The 20,544-nt window shown below is 36.6% G+C and overlaps 1 protein-coding gene across 1 annotated transcript in view; it reads right to left on the bottom strand.

The window, feature by feature from the left end:
- The window catches only part of nomo (nodal modulator), a 30,762-nt gene extending 10,929 nt beyond the window's left edge, over positions 1-19,833 (bottom strand). Inside the window, exons 1-20 of the mRNA XM_079884286.1 lie at positions 19,652-19,833; positions 19,056-19,145; positions 15,231-15,276; positions 14,968-15,068; positions 14,775-14,881; positions 14,074-14,146; positions 12,903-13,055; positions 12,631-12,768; positions 12,314-12,403; positions 11,625-11,730; positions 11,326-11,476; positions 4,885-5,056; positions 4,654-4,795; positions 4,440-4,571; positions 2,250-2,386; positions 2,042-2,129; positions 1,898-1,961; positions 1,646-1,741; positions 1,330-1,530; positions 170-252 (exon numbers count right to left, since the gene is read on the bottom strand). Of these exons, the coding sequence (XP_079740412.1) occupies positions 170-252; positions 1,330-1,530; positions 1,646-1,741; positions 1,898-1,961; positions 2,042-2,129; positions 2,250-2,386; positions 4,440-4,571; positions 4,654-4,795; positions 4,885-5,056; positions 11,326-11,476; positions 11,625-11,730; positions 12,314-12,403; positions 12,631-12,768; positions 12,903-13,055; positions 14,074-14,146; positions 14,775-14,881; positions 14,968-15,068; positions 15,231-15,276; positions 19,056-19,145; positions 19,652-19,789 (2,308 nt within the window). The 5' untranslated portion in view covers positions 19,790-19,833. The remainder of the gene's footprint in view (positions 1-169; positions 253-1,329; positions 1,531-1,645; positions 1,742-1,897; positions 1,962-2,041; positions 2,130-2,249; positions 2,387-4,439; positions 4,572-4,653; positions 4,796-4,884; positions 5,057-11,325; positions 11,477-11,624; positions 11,731-12,313; positions 12,404-12,630; positions 12,769-12,902; positions 13,056-14,073; positions 14,147-14,774; positions 14,882-14,967; positions 15,069-15,230; positions 15,277-19,055; positions 19,146-19,651) is intronic.
- Positions 19,834-20,544: the final 711 nt, after the last annotated feature.

Raw genomic sequence — 20,544 nt, 5'->3', positions numbered from 1 at the left:
TGGATTTGCTTTTGATGTAGCTTGACAAATGTTACCGTCCTTTGTGTGAATAGAAATTTTCTGCAATTTGTTTTGTATTTGTTGTGAAAGTGCTTGGACACAAAATGCATTTATTATCATAATATAAAAAGCTTAAAAAAGGGTTCAGAAGTTTGTATTGCACTCTAACCTCCAGTGATTGTAGCCTCTACTTCAGGAGGGTAAAACAGAAATTCTTTGGATGAAGGTGTGACTGTGATCTTCTCCCCAGCCCTGAAATAACCAACACAGTCAAGATATAAAATGAATACCAAGAAATTCATGACTGGTACGAAAATACAAGGTAATACACTTTCTTTGAACATATGATTTTACAATTTTTTCCTAAAGCCCAAAGTATACTTTGGCCGTCCACGTTCCACACTGTCTGCGCACACTGTCCACGTGCAGCCGGATTTTTGTGTCCGCATGGACGATGCATGTACAACAGCATGTTTGAGTGACTTGAGCGTGTGATAGAAATATTTGATGTAATGGCCTCAGAAATGGTAAAAAGGGTATTTTCAGTATGAAATTTACAGAAAAATGCAGACTAAGTATGCTCAGGTCAAAGACCATGTAGACTTACCAAAAAAGTACTTAACACTGTAGAACTAACAGTAATATGGTTAGCTTAGATAATTGAGTTATATTGATTTTTACTCAACTGTAAGATTTAAATTCACATGTCTCTTTTTGTTGTGGTCAGAGAACTCCTCGGCTGTGAATAAAACTTTATTCCTGCAAAGAGCAACATGGGAGTTGTGTCAGATATATCTATGCTGTGCAGCTGAGGAATAGAAGTACTAAAGATTCTACGCTCAAAAGACCACCGTCGAGACAGTGATAGTGTTGGAAGACTATAGAGCGGCCCTCGGGGTGAGGCTATAATACTCTGGGTTAGTATTAATGATCCTGTGTCGGTCCAGCGTACACCTGAGAAGGACGGTGAGAGTGTATAGATGCGAAAGAACTGTGCGCTCGTGTGATTGAAGTAGTGATAGACAGTAGTGAAGCCGTCACCATACTTCAGGGAAGTATTGTATTGTAAGTATTCAGGGAATACTATTATGTTAACAACTGGAAGTTTTTTGAATTGTCCTTGGTGAAGAAGTCAGATTTAGTAGGTTGTATTTGTATTGAGAATTTCCACGACAAGCGCCTGAAAACAAAGTCCACTAGATGCCGAACGCGTCTTCCTGCGCTAACGGCCAAATGAGCATACTTTGAAAGGCTCGGAACTTGGAAAATGAAACATACCTGGTAGACAGAAGTGGAAAATTACAGCAAACATTCCTCAAAAGATCTTACCGTGCCCAATAGGAGAATTCATAGTGGAATGGCTCATGGAGTTCATCTGGTTTCTCCTCCACAGGAAGGCTCTTCTCCTCTGCTCTTTCTTCCCTCTCCTTCCTGCGGGCAGCTATTTCCAGAAGCTGCTGCTCTCTTCGCTCTTCCTCGTTTGAGCGCAGGGGCCCCAGAACCAAAGCAGGCTCACTCTCAATGGAAGATCTGCCAAAATAAAAAACAAAGAATACCGGGGTTTAACCTTTAACCTATTAGAAAGCAACAGACAGACTTGCTTTATACTTTTAAAAATGCATTAACAATGTTCCGCCGCACTCACTTGATGGTGACCGTGACATCCAGCATTTTATCAGTGGTGATTAGTCCTGTCATGTGGTGTCTGACAGCAGTCAGGGTTAAGATGCTTGGAGCAGACCTAAGGAACAGGATGAAAAAAAACAGTGTGGATTAGACTTCCTTCAATAATGTTACACAACAAGCACATACTTCAAAAGAACCGGATCAAAGGATATAAAAAGCTGTGGCAACTACTTTGATTATAATAAAAAGCTTGGCACCGGCAGTCACATACGTGTTGTAGGTGTAGTAATCCTGTTCAAACTGGTGACAGGAACGTGGAGTCACTTTATAAACACCTTAGATTGAAAAGAAATATGTTAAGTACTTTAGCCTCTATAAACTTCACCAACAAAACTGAAGGAAAGACTGAGCTCACCTGGTTTGGACAGACAGAAGCGATTGACTCCTTTGGACAGATTGTAAATGCCAACGTTCTCTGGTGAACTGCCATCTTGGAAAAATTCCTAAAATTATAGACAAATAATCCATCATATTCATCATTACCATTTGAAACTAGTAACAGCGTATTCTGGCAACTATGTCTTCAGCCATCATTAAATATTGATTTTTTTTTCAGGCCTCACCAGAGTAATGGCATGGGACAGTGAGCAGCGCAGCAAGTATCCAGTTTGTCTGAACTCCACTCCTTCTACATATGTGTCAAGTACATCGATCTCCACTGACTTATGCTTCCAGCACCACTCTTCTTGGGTGATAGACACTGTGATAAACAGAGGTTGTTAATCTTTTTCTTAAACTGAAAGGCTGCACGATTTCCAAAAATAATAATATGATTAATCTATAATATATTGCAATATAATAAAACTTCAACATAATTATAAACATGCAAGCATATGCATATGTGGAAAATGGAAAAGCGGCACAAATGTATTTTGTGTTAGATGTGTTTTGTACATGGATTCCGCAAACCATTTTTTTTCCAATGGCTTTTAAAAGTGGTGGGGGCAAAACTGCAATTTGGCAATAAACTAGTTGGAACATGTCCCACACGCAAATGACATTCTCTACTAAAGAGCGATTTTATTTTATTTAACATTTAGTATTATTGTTTTCATTAAAACATATTTAGAGACATTTTTGTAATGAAAAAATACTTTTATAAATTATACAAGGCATTAACTATAAAGGGATGCATGTTAACTACAAAGGGAATTTAATAAGGGCTTTTCACATAGTTTGGACAAACTTCTGGTTTAAGGCCAAACCACATCTGATTTTATCCGAATACAGATACAAATAATTTTGCCATTGCAACAGATACAGATATTGGCTTCTCTGCAAACCGCTAATTATCACTACTATTATTATTTTTAAAATTAGCATATATTTTGTTATAATAGTACTATAACTAGAACAGATATTACTGTAAAATGTAATAACCTTATTAATTTTACTCTCTTTCAGCTGCTCCCTGTTAGGAGTCGCCACAGCAAAATGATCAGCACATCTATTTAACAGAGCTTTTACGCCGAATGCCCTTTTTGACTTGTGCAACCCCAGTGCGCACGCGCGCATACACACACACACACACACACACACACACACACACACACACAGTGGGGGACTTCTTGCTGTGTGGCAACAGTGCTACAGACTGAGCACAGACTTTTTTTTTTTTTTTTACATTTTACTATACAATAATAGTATTACAATAGTAATTTCTGTTTACATTTCTTCAGTTTCTTACAATTTTTAATTAATTGTGTAGTAATTTATACATTGCCAAAGACAGCAGTAGGTGAAATCTGCAAGTTGACAAGGTCTAGCTGTTTAGAACCTACTCAAGGTTAAAACGGGTAAAACCTGTAAGACCTTCAGAACACAAATGAAGATATTTTTGATGAAATTTGAGAGCTTTCTGTCCCTCCATTGACAGCAACATCTTTGCAACTTTCAAGGCCCAGAAAGGTGGTAAAACATCGTTAAAATAATCCATGTGACTACAGTAGTTCAACCTTAATGTTATGAAGCGATAAGAATACTTTTTTGTGCGCAAATTTTTTTTAAATAACGACTTTATTCAACAATCTCTTCTCTTCCATGTCATTCTCATACGCTGTTGACGTAGTGTAAACAGTGCAGCACTTCTGGGTTCTATGTCAGAACGTAGGCTCAGTATTGGCCGACGCTGGTCATGTGTGATGCTGGCCAATAGTCAGCCGACGTTCTGGCGTAGAACCCAGAAGCGCTGCACTGTTTACACTACATCTGCAGCGTATGAGAATGACATGGAAGAGAAGAGATTGTTGAATAAAGTTGTTATTTTAGTTTGTTTTGCACACAAAAAGTATTCTCGTCGCTTCATAATATTAAGGTTGAAACACTGTAGTTGCATGGACTATTTTTAACTATGTTTTTACCACCTTTCTGGGCCTTGAAAGTTGCAATGACATTGCTGTCAATGGAGGGACAGAAAGCTCTCAGATTTCATCAAAAAATATCTTCATTTGTGTTCCAAAGATGAACGAAGGTCCTTACGGGTTTGGAATGACATGAGGGTGAGTAATTAATGACAGAATTTTCTTTTTTTGGTGTACTAACCCTTTAGGACCAATTCACACTGCACCAACAGACTTCGACCAACACAAGGTAAATCACCAGATTGCAGTATGTCGCTTCTAGGACATTCCACGGCCCAACAAACAGTGACTGAACACGTTTACTCGGCTAAAACTATTTGCATACATATTTAATTATAATTTTAATAGTCTCTATTGCTCATTAAAATCAAAACAGGGAAAAACAGTGCTTACCTTTGTACTTGCCGGGTAGCACATTATTGAAAGTAAAGCTGAGAGTTTCACTGCTGCCAGACAACTGGAGGTTCTGCCTCTCTCCCTGTCTGCTCACAGGCTGAAGGGTGACTGTCAGATCTCCACATGCCACTGATGACACAATTCAATCATCGAGACAAAAACAGAAAACACACGTATCGAATTTGATAGCGGGCATGAAAAAAAATCTCACCAAGACAGGACACAGAGCCGGAGACAGATGCTATGAACTGAGTGAAGAGAAGATCGGTGATAGGATGGTCCACCAGTGAAATATCGAGAGAATATGGCTGAAGAGCGAGCCCAGCTTTTACGTCACTTTCAGGGAGGGTCACCTGCAGCACAGCACACAACATAATTTAATTAACGTGCAACTACAATAACTTTAAAAGTCAAGTGGCGTTACAATAGAAATTATCATTACCTGCAAGCTGTAGTCCCCTGGTTTGACTTGAAAGCAGAATGCTCCATGACTATCACTTTCAACTGTGCGGAAAAAGCCCTGATCCTGGGCCGAGAGCGTAACTTTATAGTGCCCAAGCTGTTTAACAGTCTCAGGAAGACGGGTGACTAAGATGTGACCACACACGCTGAACCTGAAAATGACAAAGTGGGGCAGATTTTTTTTTTATCAATACAATCAAGCGGAAGCCTCAAACTAGAGGGCAGAGACCTGAAGTACTTGTTCTTCCTCTGACCACATTTTCTGGCTGGAACTTCTTTTTAAAGGTGAAGTATGTAAGATATTTTATGTTAAAATACATTCTCTTAACCAGGTTTATTGTTCATTGTTAGTATGCCATTCATGGGTTTATCTTCTACCCCAAAAGTGTAAACATTGAGCCTCCCAGGCACCATCAAAAGATTGAGAGCAGTCCACTCAGATCTGTCAGTCTCTTTCCAGCTTAACCTACAATATAGCGAGAGTTTGGGGCGTACTGTAGTAGGCGGAGCCAGAGGGTGTTTAGCCGGTGTGGGACCATGGCTGATGTGTTACATGGGAAAAAACATGTAGTTTTGATTAAACAGGTCATGACCACATCAAAACGAAGGGGGCATTGCGATGGTACATGCTACAATGTATGAACCAAACAGCTTAGTTATGCACCCATTCAGAAAGACAAATTTTGTCTTCAAATTCATAACATTTTTATAATGTTTCCTTTCATGTAGGAACTTTTATTAAGAAGTTGCCTACTTTAACTTGTTGAAACATGCCTTCCTAATAGGGCTGCACGACATCGCGCTTAAACAGTCTTATTGCGATTATGAAATTGCAAAGGCTGTGATTATTGTTTATGCGCAGCTTGTAAGTGACGTACGGCTCTGTGATCCATCTGAAAGCACTGTGGTTTGAGTCGCTTATAACATGCATTTCAACACACGTCAAACATCTTTCCAAACACGAGTCGGAGAAGCATTTATGAACCTCTTGTCCAACAAAAGACAATGTTTAATAAATCAATCAAAGCGCTTCAATCTTCTGTTTATTCAGCTACAGGATAGTATGATGCCCATAGGGATTTCGTGCAATAATGTGCGTTATCTACTTCTGCAGGGCAAGCAGTGTTTGCGTGAGAGCGCCCTCTGGCTTTCAGATGGAGCAGCATTTACTACTGATCACAGAGCCATGCTGCACTGACAAAGCTACACATAAAATAATTGTGCAGCCCTACTTTACAAGCACCTGTAAGATCTGTTTTTGATGTTTGAATTTGGGGAAATAGGGCTGGGCAATATGACCAAATTCTTATTTCATGATCACGCTATACATAATAATATAATAATTTTGTGTTATTTTCTCTAATTTCTGTTATTAAAAATAAAAAAGAAGCAAATTGCAAACAATAGGACATATACATTCAATATTAATTTAACAAATGAAATGTATCAGGTACAATAGGTTTATTTAACGTGTAGTATACAGAAATGTAATAATCAAATGTAAAAATAAAATATTGCATAATCATCACTGTATGAATTAAATTTAAATGTATTCTTACTAAAGCTAAAAAAGTTATTCAGTCAAGAGCAGCAAGTTATTTTCTCTTTTGTTTGATTCACTTTAATGACACAGAACAGCAGGTAGGTATATTAGGCTGCTGTCACTTTAAGACCAAACGCACAAAATCAAATCCATTATACTGATACACATCCAAGTTTACACCCAACTGTTATCTGTCCTATGAGACAATGCTCTTCTGTAAGATGTACTGTAGGCTATCTTATACCTTCTGATGTTCGAATTTCGTCCTGTAACTGGCAAAAAGTAAGAGAAGATCGCTCCATGTGTGCTTGATCTGCCGCTTACACTCAGGTCAGGTGCTACAGAAATCTGTCACGTCGTATTAAAGAGCGACATCTATTAAACTGAATTTGAAAGTTGAGACCCTTTTTCATAAGGGATGTCGTGTTTTCACCTCTTGGTTAAAACATGAATATTCATTATAATCCCATGATCAAGCTGACAAAATAATAATAATAATAATAATAATAATAATATTGCAATCATTTTGACACAAAATAAAATAAAATAAAATAAAATAAAACCATTTTGACTCACGACTGTGCTTTGAACTGCACAAACTTAGACATAAAACATAAAACTGACATGATTGCGAGTCACACCTACAGAAAAGTGTCAATCAGTTCACCTGACTGTGGAGGAAACCTGCAATTTGAACTCATATATGATAAACATTAATATTAGTTCATGTATTTTAGCAAGAAGTTCTGTTGGTAGGAAAACCATGGTCTCTATATTGAGTCTTGAACAACAAGGTGACACGTTTGTCAATATGAGAAATAATCCATAACCATTTGAAATAGAGCGATTTAGTATAATAAAGTTAATTATTATGCAATCTTACCATACTGATATGGCATATTTCAATATTTGGTGGTTTAAATGCCTGCTCCAGGTCTCTGTGCAGTTTAGTGCCGCTTTCAGAGCGGTCACTTCCGTAACGGAGAACTGCCACACCCGTAACATTGTTTTTTCCTCATAAATGCGATCACGAAAAATAAAATAAAGTTAATATTTTATGTTCTGTGGAGAGTCAACCTTTCTTTATTCGGTGGAAGAGATGGGCAGTATTTTAATTACATGTATTTGAAATACGTATTTAATTACTTTTGAGTATTTTGTAATTTGTATTTTCCTTAAAGTAACAACATGTAGCTTTTCAACCTTCATAATATATTTCCAAGACCCTTGTGATAGTACATCGACTTACAATAGGTTGAATGAGACGTCTGCCAGAGCCTGACGGGGTCTGTATCGCTTTTACTGGCACTATGTAACTTCGCGGTGCGGGTAGTAACCAGCGCTCAAAAAGAACTACAAAATTCGACTGCTTTACGGCATACGCCACTTCGCCCACCACTTCCTCAAATGTGGCCAACCAGCGCGTTTGTTTTCGTGCGTCTGTTTTCGTCATGGCTGAAGCAGCAGCGAAACGTAAGAAGTCCAAGGTTTTGTCGGAGTAGAGTCGGAAGAGGAAAAGAGAGAGTGATAAACTGAAAGGCAGGACGAGGATCAATATGGGTCGAGCGTTTGCTCGCTGGCGTGAGCTAATTGAGGAGTGTTACCAGACCGATGCTGACTTGGCCGTCATGCTGTTGAACTAGTAAGTAACTGTAAATTGCTTGCATACTATCTTTAGTTTTTCTAATCTGTTGTCTGCCTGGCTACGTTACGGAAACTATCTGGTCCTCCATTTATTTATCTTCATGAATCAGCTAGTAGATGAGCGAATTATCAATCTGGTAGCTAGTAAACACTAACATGCGTTAGTTTTAGATGGTTAGGATGCTATCGCTATCATTCTCGTTCAGATTTGAGCATTGTAATCGACATGCAAATCGCAAATGTTGAGTTAAAATGTTTAGTCTACTAAATATGTATAAATTATAAAAGGAGGAAGATTAATAATATCATTACCCATATGAAAAAAAACCTACATGCTTCATATACAGTAACCGTAAATCATTTTACAACAGCGGTAATGGACAATTCCGCTTCCAACCTGTAGGGCGACCGCAGAGGAAAAGTTCCATGTTGTTGCTTTAACAAAAATAAATGAAATGTAATTTGTAATTAAATACTTAGAGAGACTGTAATTTGTATTTAAAATACTAAAATACTTTTTGAAGTCCATCAAAGCACATGTATCCATCATAAAAGTGCATCTTTCCATCATACAAGTGCATCTATATCCTTTAAGTTTTAAAGGGCACCTATTATGCAAAATTCACTTTTACATGGTGTTTGAACATAAATGTGTGTTGGCAGTGTGTGTACACTGAACCACCCTATAATGATAAAAATCCATCCAGTGCTTTTTTTATAAACCCCATAAATCATAAGCACTGTCTCAGAACAAGCTGTTCTCAGATTCGGGGCAATGTGACGTCACTTTGCACAGGCCCCACCCACGACTGTTGATTGACACTGCAGTTTGAGCATAGACCCGCGCTGAGTGAGCTGGACGCAGAGTCTGCCATTGTTTCGACGCTTGAGCAGCTGTAGACAAGAATATCTCCTAAGCGATTGAGGTGTTTTGTTGTTGGATGTAAAAATGAACATAGCAGTCTTCATTTACTCTCGTTGTTACTCGAGGATGGATCTGTACTGTTTGTGATCCAGCTTATGGTCTCCGGAGCGACAGGCCTAACGTTACTGACCTAGGCAGAAATGAAAGTGAGAGCACGCACTTTATGACAGCTCATCGAGTCATTTTACGGATATAAGGTTTACCAGTTTATTAAGCACCCACTGAAAAGGTGTGTATATATTTGTTTACTGTTAGTTGTAATGAGTGTTTTGTGTACTTCGCTGTGTATTTTGATGATAATGAAAGGGAGAGAGAGAGAGAGTTTATGGATATGACTTTAATGTGCACTTCTTTTACTGTGTTTATTCAGCTCTTACAGTGATTCTCTGGAGTAAAACTAATGCTCATCTTTTGTGTGATGTACAATAAACTTCACTGAACTCGTCAGTATATTTCGGTCATCATTCGGACGGGGTTTGCTACAGCAGGCTTGTATTAATAGTGGATAAAAGCAGATGACAAATAAGTTATAACCATAATTAAACTAAACTATACCTGTTCCATCTCCATACAGCATATATTCTCTGGCTCTGTGGGCATTATTGTCCGACTCTGAGTCGAAATGAACACTGCAACTGAGAGTTTCTGTTCTGATATTATCAGATGAGATTGTCCTGACTCTGAGCGCGAGCTCGTGATGCTCTGCCCCCTGGGCCGGCAGCAGCAGTTAATTTGCATTTAAAGGGATACACACTAAAACAGCATGTTTTTCTGAGCTCCAAAAAAATGACAATTTAAACATGCTGTAAAAAATTATCTGTTGGGTATTTTGAGCTAAAACTTCACATACATACTCTGGGGACATCATAGACTTATTTTACATCTTGTGATAAGAGTCATAATAGGTGCCCTTTAAATATAGTTATTTTTCTTACACGAACGCATCGCTTCACTTCAGAAGGCCTTTATTAACCCCCGCAGAGCCGCGTGGAGCACTTTTATGATGGATAGATGCACTTTTAAGATGAACTTCAAAAAATATACAGCCATTCACTGCCATTATAAAGCTTGGAAGAGCCAGGACATTTTTTAACTCTGATTGTATTCTTCTGAAAGACCAAGGATTGCTTGAGGGTAAGTGAATCATGGGCTAATTTTCATTTTTGGGTAAACTATCCCTAGGACCATAGAAATAAAATACATAGAAATAAAAATGTGACACATCCTATTGACCCTGTTCACATTTCTGGGTTTCTCAGAAGTGGAAGGCGTCATAGTTGGGTAAACTTCTATAGCAGTGAATGAAAGACTACATTAAATATATTTTTTTGTGTTCCCATTTGCTCAAATAGCAAAAGAAAAACACCACAACAGCGTTTTCACAACTTTCAAAAAGAGTAAAAAAATAGAGATAGATTGATAATGGCAGTCAGAAGAAAGATGTCAACTTTGTCACAGCCGCGGTATTAGAAACACCCTCACAGCAGCGTTAACTAGTTTTTGTATAATATAATACAAATATAGTGTTATAGGCGTAATTATCTTTTATTATGACAGTATGTGGCAACATGTACGTTAAAAGCGGATCTTCTGCACTAAATGATGATATTGCGATATTCTAAACTCTTACATGTATCTAACGCCACACTTACTCTCACACTACAGAAGACTGTAAATTTTGTTTGTATTTTTGTATTTTCAAATTACAAATTATTTTCACAGCAGTATTTTGTATTTTATTTAAATACATTTGATGAGTAAGTATTTGTTATTTGTAATTAAATACTTTTTGATGTATTTGTGCCCATCTCTGTTCGGTGGGTAGTATTACTTTTGGTTTGCGCAGTGTAATTCACAGAATTCATAAAAAATATGTTGCCACCTAAAACTTTTTTTTGTCACGTCCGTTACGCATTTATATTTCCCTCATCTAAAATATAAAAGGCGTGTGTAGACTGATATTTTTCGAATGTCTGGACTCCTTTATTAAGGGATTATGGATATATAAACAGACGTTTCAATATATTGGTATTTATATTGGTAATATATTTTATATTTCAAGTTATGACTGCAATGTCACGTCCATAACACTGGAATTGCCCCACTCTGATGTGTCAATATATATTTACATACAGCGATATACAAGATTTAGCAAAATTTCTAACGATAGACATTTTATACAGTGGTAACAATATATATCATCATACCGCCCAGCCCTATTTGAAAATATGCTTTATTTTTGTAATTCCGCTAGGTGCACAAAAATTACATATTTCAACTTTAAGGCCAGTTCTTATATGCATACTCACCCTGCAGTGATGATGTCTGGCAGCTGAGGGGTGCTGGGAGCAATCTTCACAGTGACTGGCTCAAAGAACATCAGCTCCTTGTGCGTGTTGATGGTATAAGTGCCTGTGGTCATATTCTCCAATCGGAATGAGCCATCTTCATTAGTTTCCACTGTGAAAGAGACCAGGGAGGAGGCAAAATATAAATGCAATGTGTTAATTTAGCATACATTTGTTTATTAAGCATGAATTGTTGGGTTCTTAGGAGTATACCCATGGCTAACTATGTTAATTTTTCTTAAGCGTAGCATCACAGTTACCTTTAATTTGGTTGTTAAGTGTAACTACAGCCTCTGCAACACCCTCTCCATTAGGGCTATTCAGAACTCTGCCCATCACAGAGAATCCCATGACCCGGAATATTGGCTGAGAGACAAAATAGGAAAAACATGTTAGAAAACAGGTTAGGCTGCTGAGCAATTGTTTCATACACGAGTTAATTAATTAAAAATATTTTGTTCATTAATGATTTAATGTCCATTTGAAGACAGTACGTAAGCATTACTACAGTTCTTTTAATTGCTTTGGTTCAATTTTCACAAGCAAGTGGTAAATTTCCAAAAGCTTACCATGGTAGAGACAAACAAATTGCAACTCATCCGGAAAGGGTTAACTACACTATAGACTCTGTCATTTAGTACTGTATTGACAGCAATGTTATAGCAACAAGGCTTATTTCAAACATACTGCATATCTTGCATTATTTGCTACTGAATGAAATGACTGTAAAAAGTACTGAATCATAGACCATATTGTTTTGTTCTGGCGATTAAGCCAAATGTTCTCATTACATATTACAATGATATTTATTGTGTTTTGAAACAATGATTCTGTGGCAAGAAAATGGTTTTGAAAATGCACACTTGTGAAAATAGTACCAAAGCAAATAAAAAACTGAATAACAGTATCTAAACCATAATTAAACAAGTCAGAGAATTGAGAAACTCACCTGCAACATTAAACTGTTGTGTTGTACTTTGAAATCCATACGAGAAGGAGCAACATCAAAAGTAATTCTCTCTCCTCTGTAATATGGGACCTGCAATTCAAGAAGAGACAAGCTAATAAACTAAGACTGACATTTGTGCTTTATCATTACAAATGATTTTACTTATAAAAAAGGCAGCATGAGATGAACAATAAATGTCACATTATTTTAATTAAAAAAAGACAGGTGTTTATATATTATGCTTCAGTGTGCCAGTAGTTCACAATTCACATTTCATATGGAAATTAGTGACAATAAAAGTAAAAACAGCTTCTTACCACAGTGTATTCACCACTGGGAAGACAGGGAAAGGAGAAAGTGCCATCCTCACGAGACTGGGAGCTGCACAAATAGACAAGGGAGGGGTCGCCGATTAAAGCCCCATCCACAGGAGCCACACTGCAGCCATTAATATCCTGGATAAATAACAAATTTGATTAGGAAAAATTTACCAGATAATAGATGATGATTCTGTGCACATTTGTGACGACATTATCATATTATAGAATGACATATACAATTGGCTTTTGAATCTAATAAAACCATTTACCTCCTGTGTTACGCTGGCAGAGTAAAGGAGGAAACTGACTCCCTTCATGGGTTCACTATCACTCTGCACCTCTCCAGAGACATCATAGCCCTTTACCACAAGAGGAGCTGCGGCGGGGGCATTTTCATTCGACACAACCACAGTGGTTGAGCTCTGTGGGGAGGAGAGAGTAAACCAACAAGATTTCTTAGAACAATATAAAAAGCTGGATTAAATCTGAATTTTCTCCAGTTAAATGATAAGAAAATCATAATTTTTGGCCCTAGAGATCGTGTAAAAATTCATGGAAGGACTATCTTGGGCCGAAGTAAAAAAAAAAAAAAAATACAACAATCGCTAAATTAAAACCAGTTCTTTCTCTTACTGATCTTAAAAAAAAGCTTTATATAATACATATATTGTATACATATATACAATAGGTATTTGTCGATTTTTATTGTTATGCCTACAGCTTGTTCAAAATGCAGCAGCCAGTTTGCTAATAAATACAAGAAAGAGATACCATATTCCTACAGTCTTGGCCTCTCTTTGGTTGCCTGTCAAGCAGTGAATAGAATTAATGATGTATGTTTTAAAGCTCTTCACAGTTTCGCCCAGTTTGGTTTATATTTCAGAGCTTATCAATACTTACTGCTTCTAAAAATCCCTTAGATCGAATAATCAGCTGCTTTTGGACATTCTGCAGACTCAGTCAAAATGTAAGGGTGATCAAGCTTTTGCTGTTGCTGCCCCTAGGTTGTGGAATGGGTTACCACTGTCCTTAAGGTCATCAACATCGATGTACATGTTCAAGCTGCATTTAAAAACTGACTTGTTTTCAATAGCTTATACTGTACAATAGTAGCATATGTGGCTGTAGTTTTTGTAGTTTAGACTCTTCTGCTGTCTTTTACCCTCTTATTTGTTTTTACCATCTTACTTTCTCTTTTATTATACAGCACTTTGGTAAACCTTGCCATTTTTTTAAAAGTGCTTTATAAATAAATTTGATTTGATTTAACAATAAACTCCAAGTACACAAAACTGCATTTATATTTAAATGAGATGCTTTGACATAAATGTAATGTATGAACAAACATAGTAGTATGAAATGTAGTGGCAGCTTTCTTTGGGTTTTGACCTATTTGTCATTGAGAACTATTTTGTCAACAAGCTAGTTTGTACTTTATACCTGCTCCAGGGTCCATGAGACATGAGAGGCGGTGATGTCATAATTTCCTGGAAGCACCTTGAGAAAAGAATACCTGTAAAACAAGCAAGATAGATAGGGTAACATGTTTTTGTCTATTTGTTAATGGAGTATTTGTGCAGTAAAAATCTGAAAATTATTTTGAATTGAAAAGTTAAAGAGAGAACCTTGGGGTAAAATGACCCCCATGGCATATTGTTTGCCATGGGGGGGGGGGGGGGGGGGGGGGGCTTTTACCTGGTGTTTTTATTGTTAGATTTAATAATTATTTTATATGTCATGGATATATTATTTTTAATCATTTCAAGAATTCATTGCATACTTCAAACAATTACTCATAATATTTTTAAACAATAATTTATCACAATCTATAGCCCAGTCGAGTGAAATCTGAATTAAATCTGTACATGCAATAGTGTAAATCAAAAGTATCCAAAAAGAAGGATCAAAGTTTCATATTTCACTGCATTCAAACTTTAACTTGCAAATTCGCATGATGTTAAATGATCTAGGGATTACGAGATGTTGTCTTGGCTCAATTATATGTTGAATTTTCTTTTTAGACAAAGCGGTGCAGAGCGGGACAATATTAAGCCCATTGTGTCAGAAGAACTTTTTCAGGATCAGTGTCTAGTCAGACCGTGCCTTACCAGTTTATGAAGAGAAAAAAAAAATCTACTCACTGGCCTCCAGCTTGGGTGAGGACACTCTGAAGAACATCATCTTCTCCTGCTTTTCTCAAACTTACTTCAACACCAGTAGGCCCCAACAAATGCCCTTTACTCAAGACCTGAATGAGTGAAGAAAATGATCAGATTTTTTTTTACCTTACCAAAAACTGAATTACAAAGTCAGATGTACAGAATTTCAACTTACAGTTCCCAGGACTGAAAACCCTGTAAAAACAAAGTTGATGTCTTGTTCTTTAGTGCAGATGTCAGTAATTCCATCCACATGTAGGTCCACAGTTGTTGGTTCTGCGTACAGATAATGCATAACACAATACATCACAGGTGAATGGTAAGCACAAGTTACACCATGGATTGATAAAGAGCAGATTTAAGAGTATACATGAACTTGAATTATTGAAGATTGAATTATTCACGATTTTATCGCATGAAATCATATCGATTTCTTACCAAAGCTCCATCCTGACGGTGGTTCTATCTTTAGAACAAAATCACCCTGTAAAAGATGGTAGTCCCGATTAGTGCAAACATACACATAAGCTACGATCATGAACTTTGTGCTGCAGATTAACTGTCATACAGATAATTGTGATTAATGATTTAATTCTGTTTTGTTAATGTTTTGATCAGTTTGTACAAAATTCTGCTGCTGGAATCCTTACTAGGACCAAGACAAAGGATCTTATCACTCCTATCTTGGAGTCCTTACACTGGCCCCCTCTGAGGTTTCGTGTTGATTTTAAAATTCTCATGCTTACCTTGAAGGCTTTGCATGGTTTGGCTCCACAATATTTGTCAGAGCTCTTGACCCCCTACACCTCAACGCTTGATCTTTGCTTGATCTCTGCTCCTCCGAAGCTGGTCTTTTAACTGTTCTGCTAACTCGTTTGAGATCTATAGGGCTTTTGCTTCTTTTGCTCCAAAACTTTGGAACTCTCTGCTTTCTGAGATTAGGGCACACCAACTGCGATTTTAGAGTTCCGGCTAATATTTGGCACTAATTCAAGTGTAGGCCTACTTGGTTGTAAAGGCTAAAAGGGAATTTCCATTTAGAACAGCAAACTGCTGATCGACCAACCTAAATAGGGTGAGTTTTACCTCTGTTTAATGTAATGTTACTTTAGTCAAGTGTACATGGGAAACCATGGCATGACCAAACCAAAGCTACTATCAGAGAAGTATATTGGTCGGCTTATATCTGTAGTAGTGGTTATGACCTCTGTCTAAAGAAAACGTTACTTTAATGTAAGTGTATACAACCGAGGGGGCTATACAAAAATATCTTTGATTGTGTAAGCGTGAATGTGACCGTCAAAGGTATTAGCCAATTACCTCTGTTTAGTGACTCGAAGCTGGCGAGTTTGTGATCATGGGCCCACATAATATAATAACGGCCGGTGCGAGGACCCTGTGTGACTTTGGCACCCGAATGAACGATTAGAGTTAAATAGAACAATCAAATGTATTGCTAAACTATTATATAAATGACCAATAACAAATTGGCATTCCAACTTAAATTTGAGGTTGTGGTAAAATGGAGTCAGATAAAAGTTTAATTGGAATCAAAATACTTTGCCACGCGGAAAAGACAGTAACATGCAGTAAACCTTCACTCGCTTATCGTGAAATGTCGTTGGACCGATTGGGCAGGCCTTACAGGTTCACTGCAGTTTTAAGGAGAAAAAACTCTGCAGTGGTGCTGCTGACTTATGAATTTGCACATGGTTTGTCTTAAAACACATTAAAAACACCACATAGACATACAAACAACATTTAAAAACTTGATTTTCACCACTGGGGGACTTCTTACAGTCACACTTGTTACAAGCACCATGTTACTTTCAAAAGGTGATTTACTCCCTTTTGATCGCTTCGGAAGACAAGACGTCAGTGTTTGTTTATATACGAACTATAAACTTTTATCCTAGTTTTTCTGAGATAATATGAATATTTATAACGATACTGTGATGTTGAAAAGATATGAAGCTGTATACCTATGACAACTGCTCTCTCTGGCTCAGCGGCAGCGCCAACACAGATTTGAATGTTCCAGTGTGATTTTGTCAAAGGTTTAATAGACACAGGCGAATCGTTGTCATTTAGGAATAAGACCTCGTGGGTGTTTGAATGGAGATCTTGATCTTTTAATGATTAATTGTGCAGCTCTACAGGAAACTGCTTCTCTGATGGTGTGAATTAAGGTTAAGCTGCAGATATAAGGATGAAATACTGCATTGTAAGAGCCTGGCAGGCGGTCCCTCAGCCTGCTCAACTCCTGTTCCAGTTAAAAATAGACGGGCCTGTCAAAAATGAATTTTGCCCCAATTTACACCATCAGAGAAGCTTGCAGCAATTTGTGAGTCCTATGACAATACGTGATTAGTTTAAACTCCACTGGGAAATTTTACCATTCTGCAGATTAGGGCTGCAACAATATATTGAATTTGAGGCATGGATGTAATCTCAGTGACATATGATGCAGCTATATGGAAATTTGTATATGTATATGAATATGTATATTGTACATGTATATAGGGATGTATGTATGCATATACGTATGTATATATGAATATATGGGTGTATATATGATGTACGTCTGGGTATGTATGTATGTATGTATGTATATATATATATACATGTACGTAGGTATGTATGTGTGTATGTGAAGAGTTCAGATGCAAAAGCCTCTAAGTGCCATCTGAAATTTTCTTCTAGAATGATAATTTTTATCAAGCTTGTATGTTTAAATTCAATAATTTCACTTAAATGGCAATGAAGATTACCTGTTAATTGTCATTTAAGTGAAATTACTGAACTTAAATATACGAGCTTGATAAAAATGATCATTCTATGAGAAAATTTCAGATGGCACTTAGAGGCTTTTGCATCTGAACTCTTTCTTTTATGTTCTCTTTTTGACTTATTTCTTGATTTTATTGTAAAGTTTTTTTTCTTTTTTCTTAATTCACTGGGTGTAAAGGAGGAGAAAAAAAAGAGAAAAAAAAAGAAAAAATATATTGTGTCAACTCTGACATGTTAATTGTATGATTGTAATATGAGCAATGTCACAATAAAAAAGTATATTAAAAAAACAATATATTGAATTTCATGATGCATTACAAATTAAATCATAAGGGGTGCATATGCATTGCAATTTGATTTTACTGCATCAATCCGGAAAGTTATGGAGATGAAAACAAGAGCAGAGAAACATCTAGAAATGCACCCGTTTTCTGGTATGTGCATTGAGCGGCAGCAGTGATGCACGTGTCAAATAAAGAACCTGCAACTAACCCTAACATATGATAGCTGGACTGTCAAGGGAACTGGCCTGATGCTGTCATCTATCTTCAAGGTAGCAAGGTGTTTTCCTCCAGTGCACTTACATTTTCCTGTTATATTCTTATTTGAATAATGAATATAAAGTCATGCAACTTCAGCTTGCCCCAAGTATCTTTATAATACTATAATAAATATTTCCTTAAATATAGGCTATATGAAAAATTATAAGTTAACTAAATATAATTTACTATGAGGGATCTACCTCTAAGTATTTCTTTAATATTATTCATCATTTAGTTATTTAAAATAGTCTTGCTGCCAAATTAGCTTCCAAACATTTGGCCTACAAATTTCTGCAGACAATGTAGGCTATAGAATGCATTCATACATTTATGTTTGTTTTTATAGCCTTTAATTTCCGCATTGTTTAGAGAAGAACACATAGATTGATATGAAAAATGTTTTGTCAGTGAAGTACGGAAAATAAAATCTGATAAATTGATTTAACATAGAAATAATCTAAATGTACTGAATCTGATAATCAAAAGTGTTTTAGTTGCAACCATAAAGCCTACTTTTTAAAATGAATTTGAAACAATTATAAATAAACAATATGAAGAAATATTTATGCAAATAGAAAAAGTGGAAAGAAGAAATTAATAGTCAAATAAATTAAAGCTCCACTCTCCACATGATTTGCTTACATCGATGTTGTAGATGTCATTTTGCACAAGTACATAATGTAAAATAAGCATATTATTTCCATTAATGCTAGATGATACTTTTTAAAGAGGGTCATTTTTACTTAGTTCTTTAAATAGAATGAACAGGAAACATGCATGTTGCAGATGTCAGTTTTTTATGGCTTAAAATCTAGAAAGAAATAGTGGAATCATATGTCCCTCGATATTGTGTAGCCCTACTAAAGGTGAGGCAATCTGAATGTTCAAGAAAAAGATTCAGAATACAAGACATTCTAAAGAGTTACAGTACCTTGTCATAGAGGGGGACCATGAAGTAACCATTGATTGGTGCACAGTCAGTCTGATATTTCAGAGAGCCCTGCTTAGTGTACAACTTTATCTGTAAAGAACACATACATAGTCAAGGTTGGCCATAAACTCATTTTAAATTCATTTTACTTTTTACAATGCCATTGCATTTACATATCTCAGTCCATTTTCGTCAAAATTGTAATATACACTATCATACTTAATCTTTAAAAAAAAAGAAAAAATTGCTAATACTGAGAACAACATGGATTGCTTGACTACCTATGCGCAGTTAATTCAGAGAGTTTCAGTGATTAACTTGAGTAAGGCAAATCTAATTAACCGAGACAGATCTGTGATAATAATATTAAACATGCTTGAACAATTGCTGACATTGCTTGACAGGTTGCATAGCTGTCATGCAACCTGCTACATTCACGACAGACGGATCAACAGATTATGCGATCTACAACCTACAGGCATTACTTCTTAGGAAAACAGATGACATATAGATCAGATAATCAGTTCAGTTCCGGAACTGCATGCGCTAGCTAGCCAGCTAACCATTCTTAACCCTAAATCTCAAGTCTTTCTTACCTCAATGACAGAGTAATTAATTTCCACGTCTGACTTGACAAAACCCCCACAGCCTACCAAAATATCATCAGTACCATTCACAAATGTCAAATACAAAAAAGATAGAATAAGAAACACTAGCTCTTTAATTCCACCCATCGTGCAGCGCTGGTGTAGCGTACTGACGTACGGTGAACATGTCGCAAATGAATTCAGCCAATCATTTTAATGGCAAATCTTTTTAGCTTATTCCTATTGGTCAGTCACGACCGGTGCCAATATTAATTGTTTTTATTGGCTGTTTCAGGAGAGGAACTCGAAAACCAGAATGGGTACAATATTCGTCAGAATAAGGTCCTTATCGCATGAATATCTGATAACTATAATAGTAATAATAAGGCGAATGGTTATATCTCGATAAATACTATCAGCTTATTATTTGTAAAGGCAATTTCACACATTTGCATATTTAACCAGTAAATGTTTCAAAAAAAAAAAAAAAAAAATCACACATAATTTTAGCATTTAATTCAATAATAAATATTCACATTCAAAATATTATGTTTTTAGAAACCTGAAATGACTTTACCATTTGCTTGAAATAGCAGGAAAAGCAGTCCCCTCAATCTCCACATGCTGCTACAAACATAACCAGTAGGTGGTGCAATTGGGTGTTGATCATAGACTGGTGTTGATAAAGACTACGAGAAACAGAAAAAGAGGCCGTCAACAAATGACTTGTGAAATATCATACTGTCTATGTGAAATATGGACCAAGCAGTGAGTATATAGCATAGACAGTATAAGAAGGGTATATAGACCTTATTCAGAGCAGCGCCATGACAGGTATGTAAGTGAGGGTGGGATAGACTTGCCGTGTTTCCAATGGCATCCGCTGTAAAAAAGCTGTATCA

This window comes from Squalius cephalus (assembly GCF_949319135.1).
Source record: "Squalius cephalus genome assembly, chromosome: 10".
In the NCBI taxonomy this organism is placed as follows: Eukaryota; Metazoa; Chordata; class Actinopteri; order Cypriniformes; family Leuciscidae; genus Squalius; species Squalius cephalus.
Note: the sequence above shows the minus strand (reverse complement) of the source record. Positions and strands in the feature narration are given on the sequence as shown.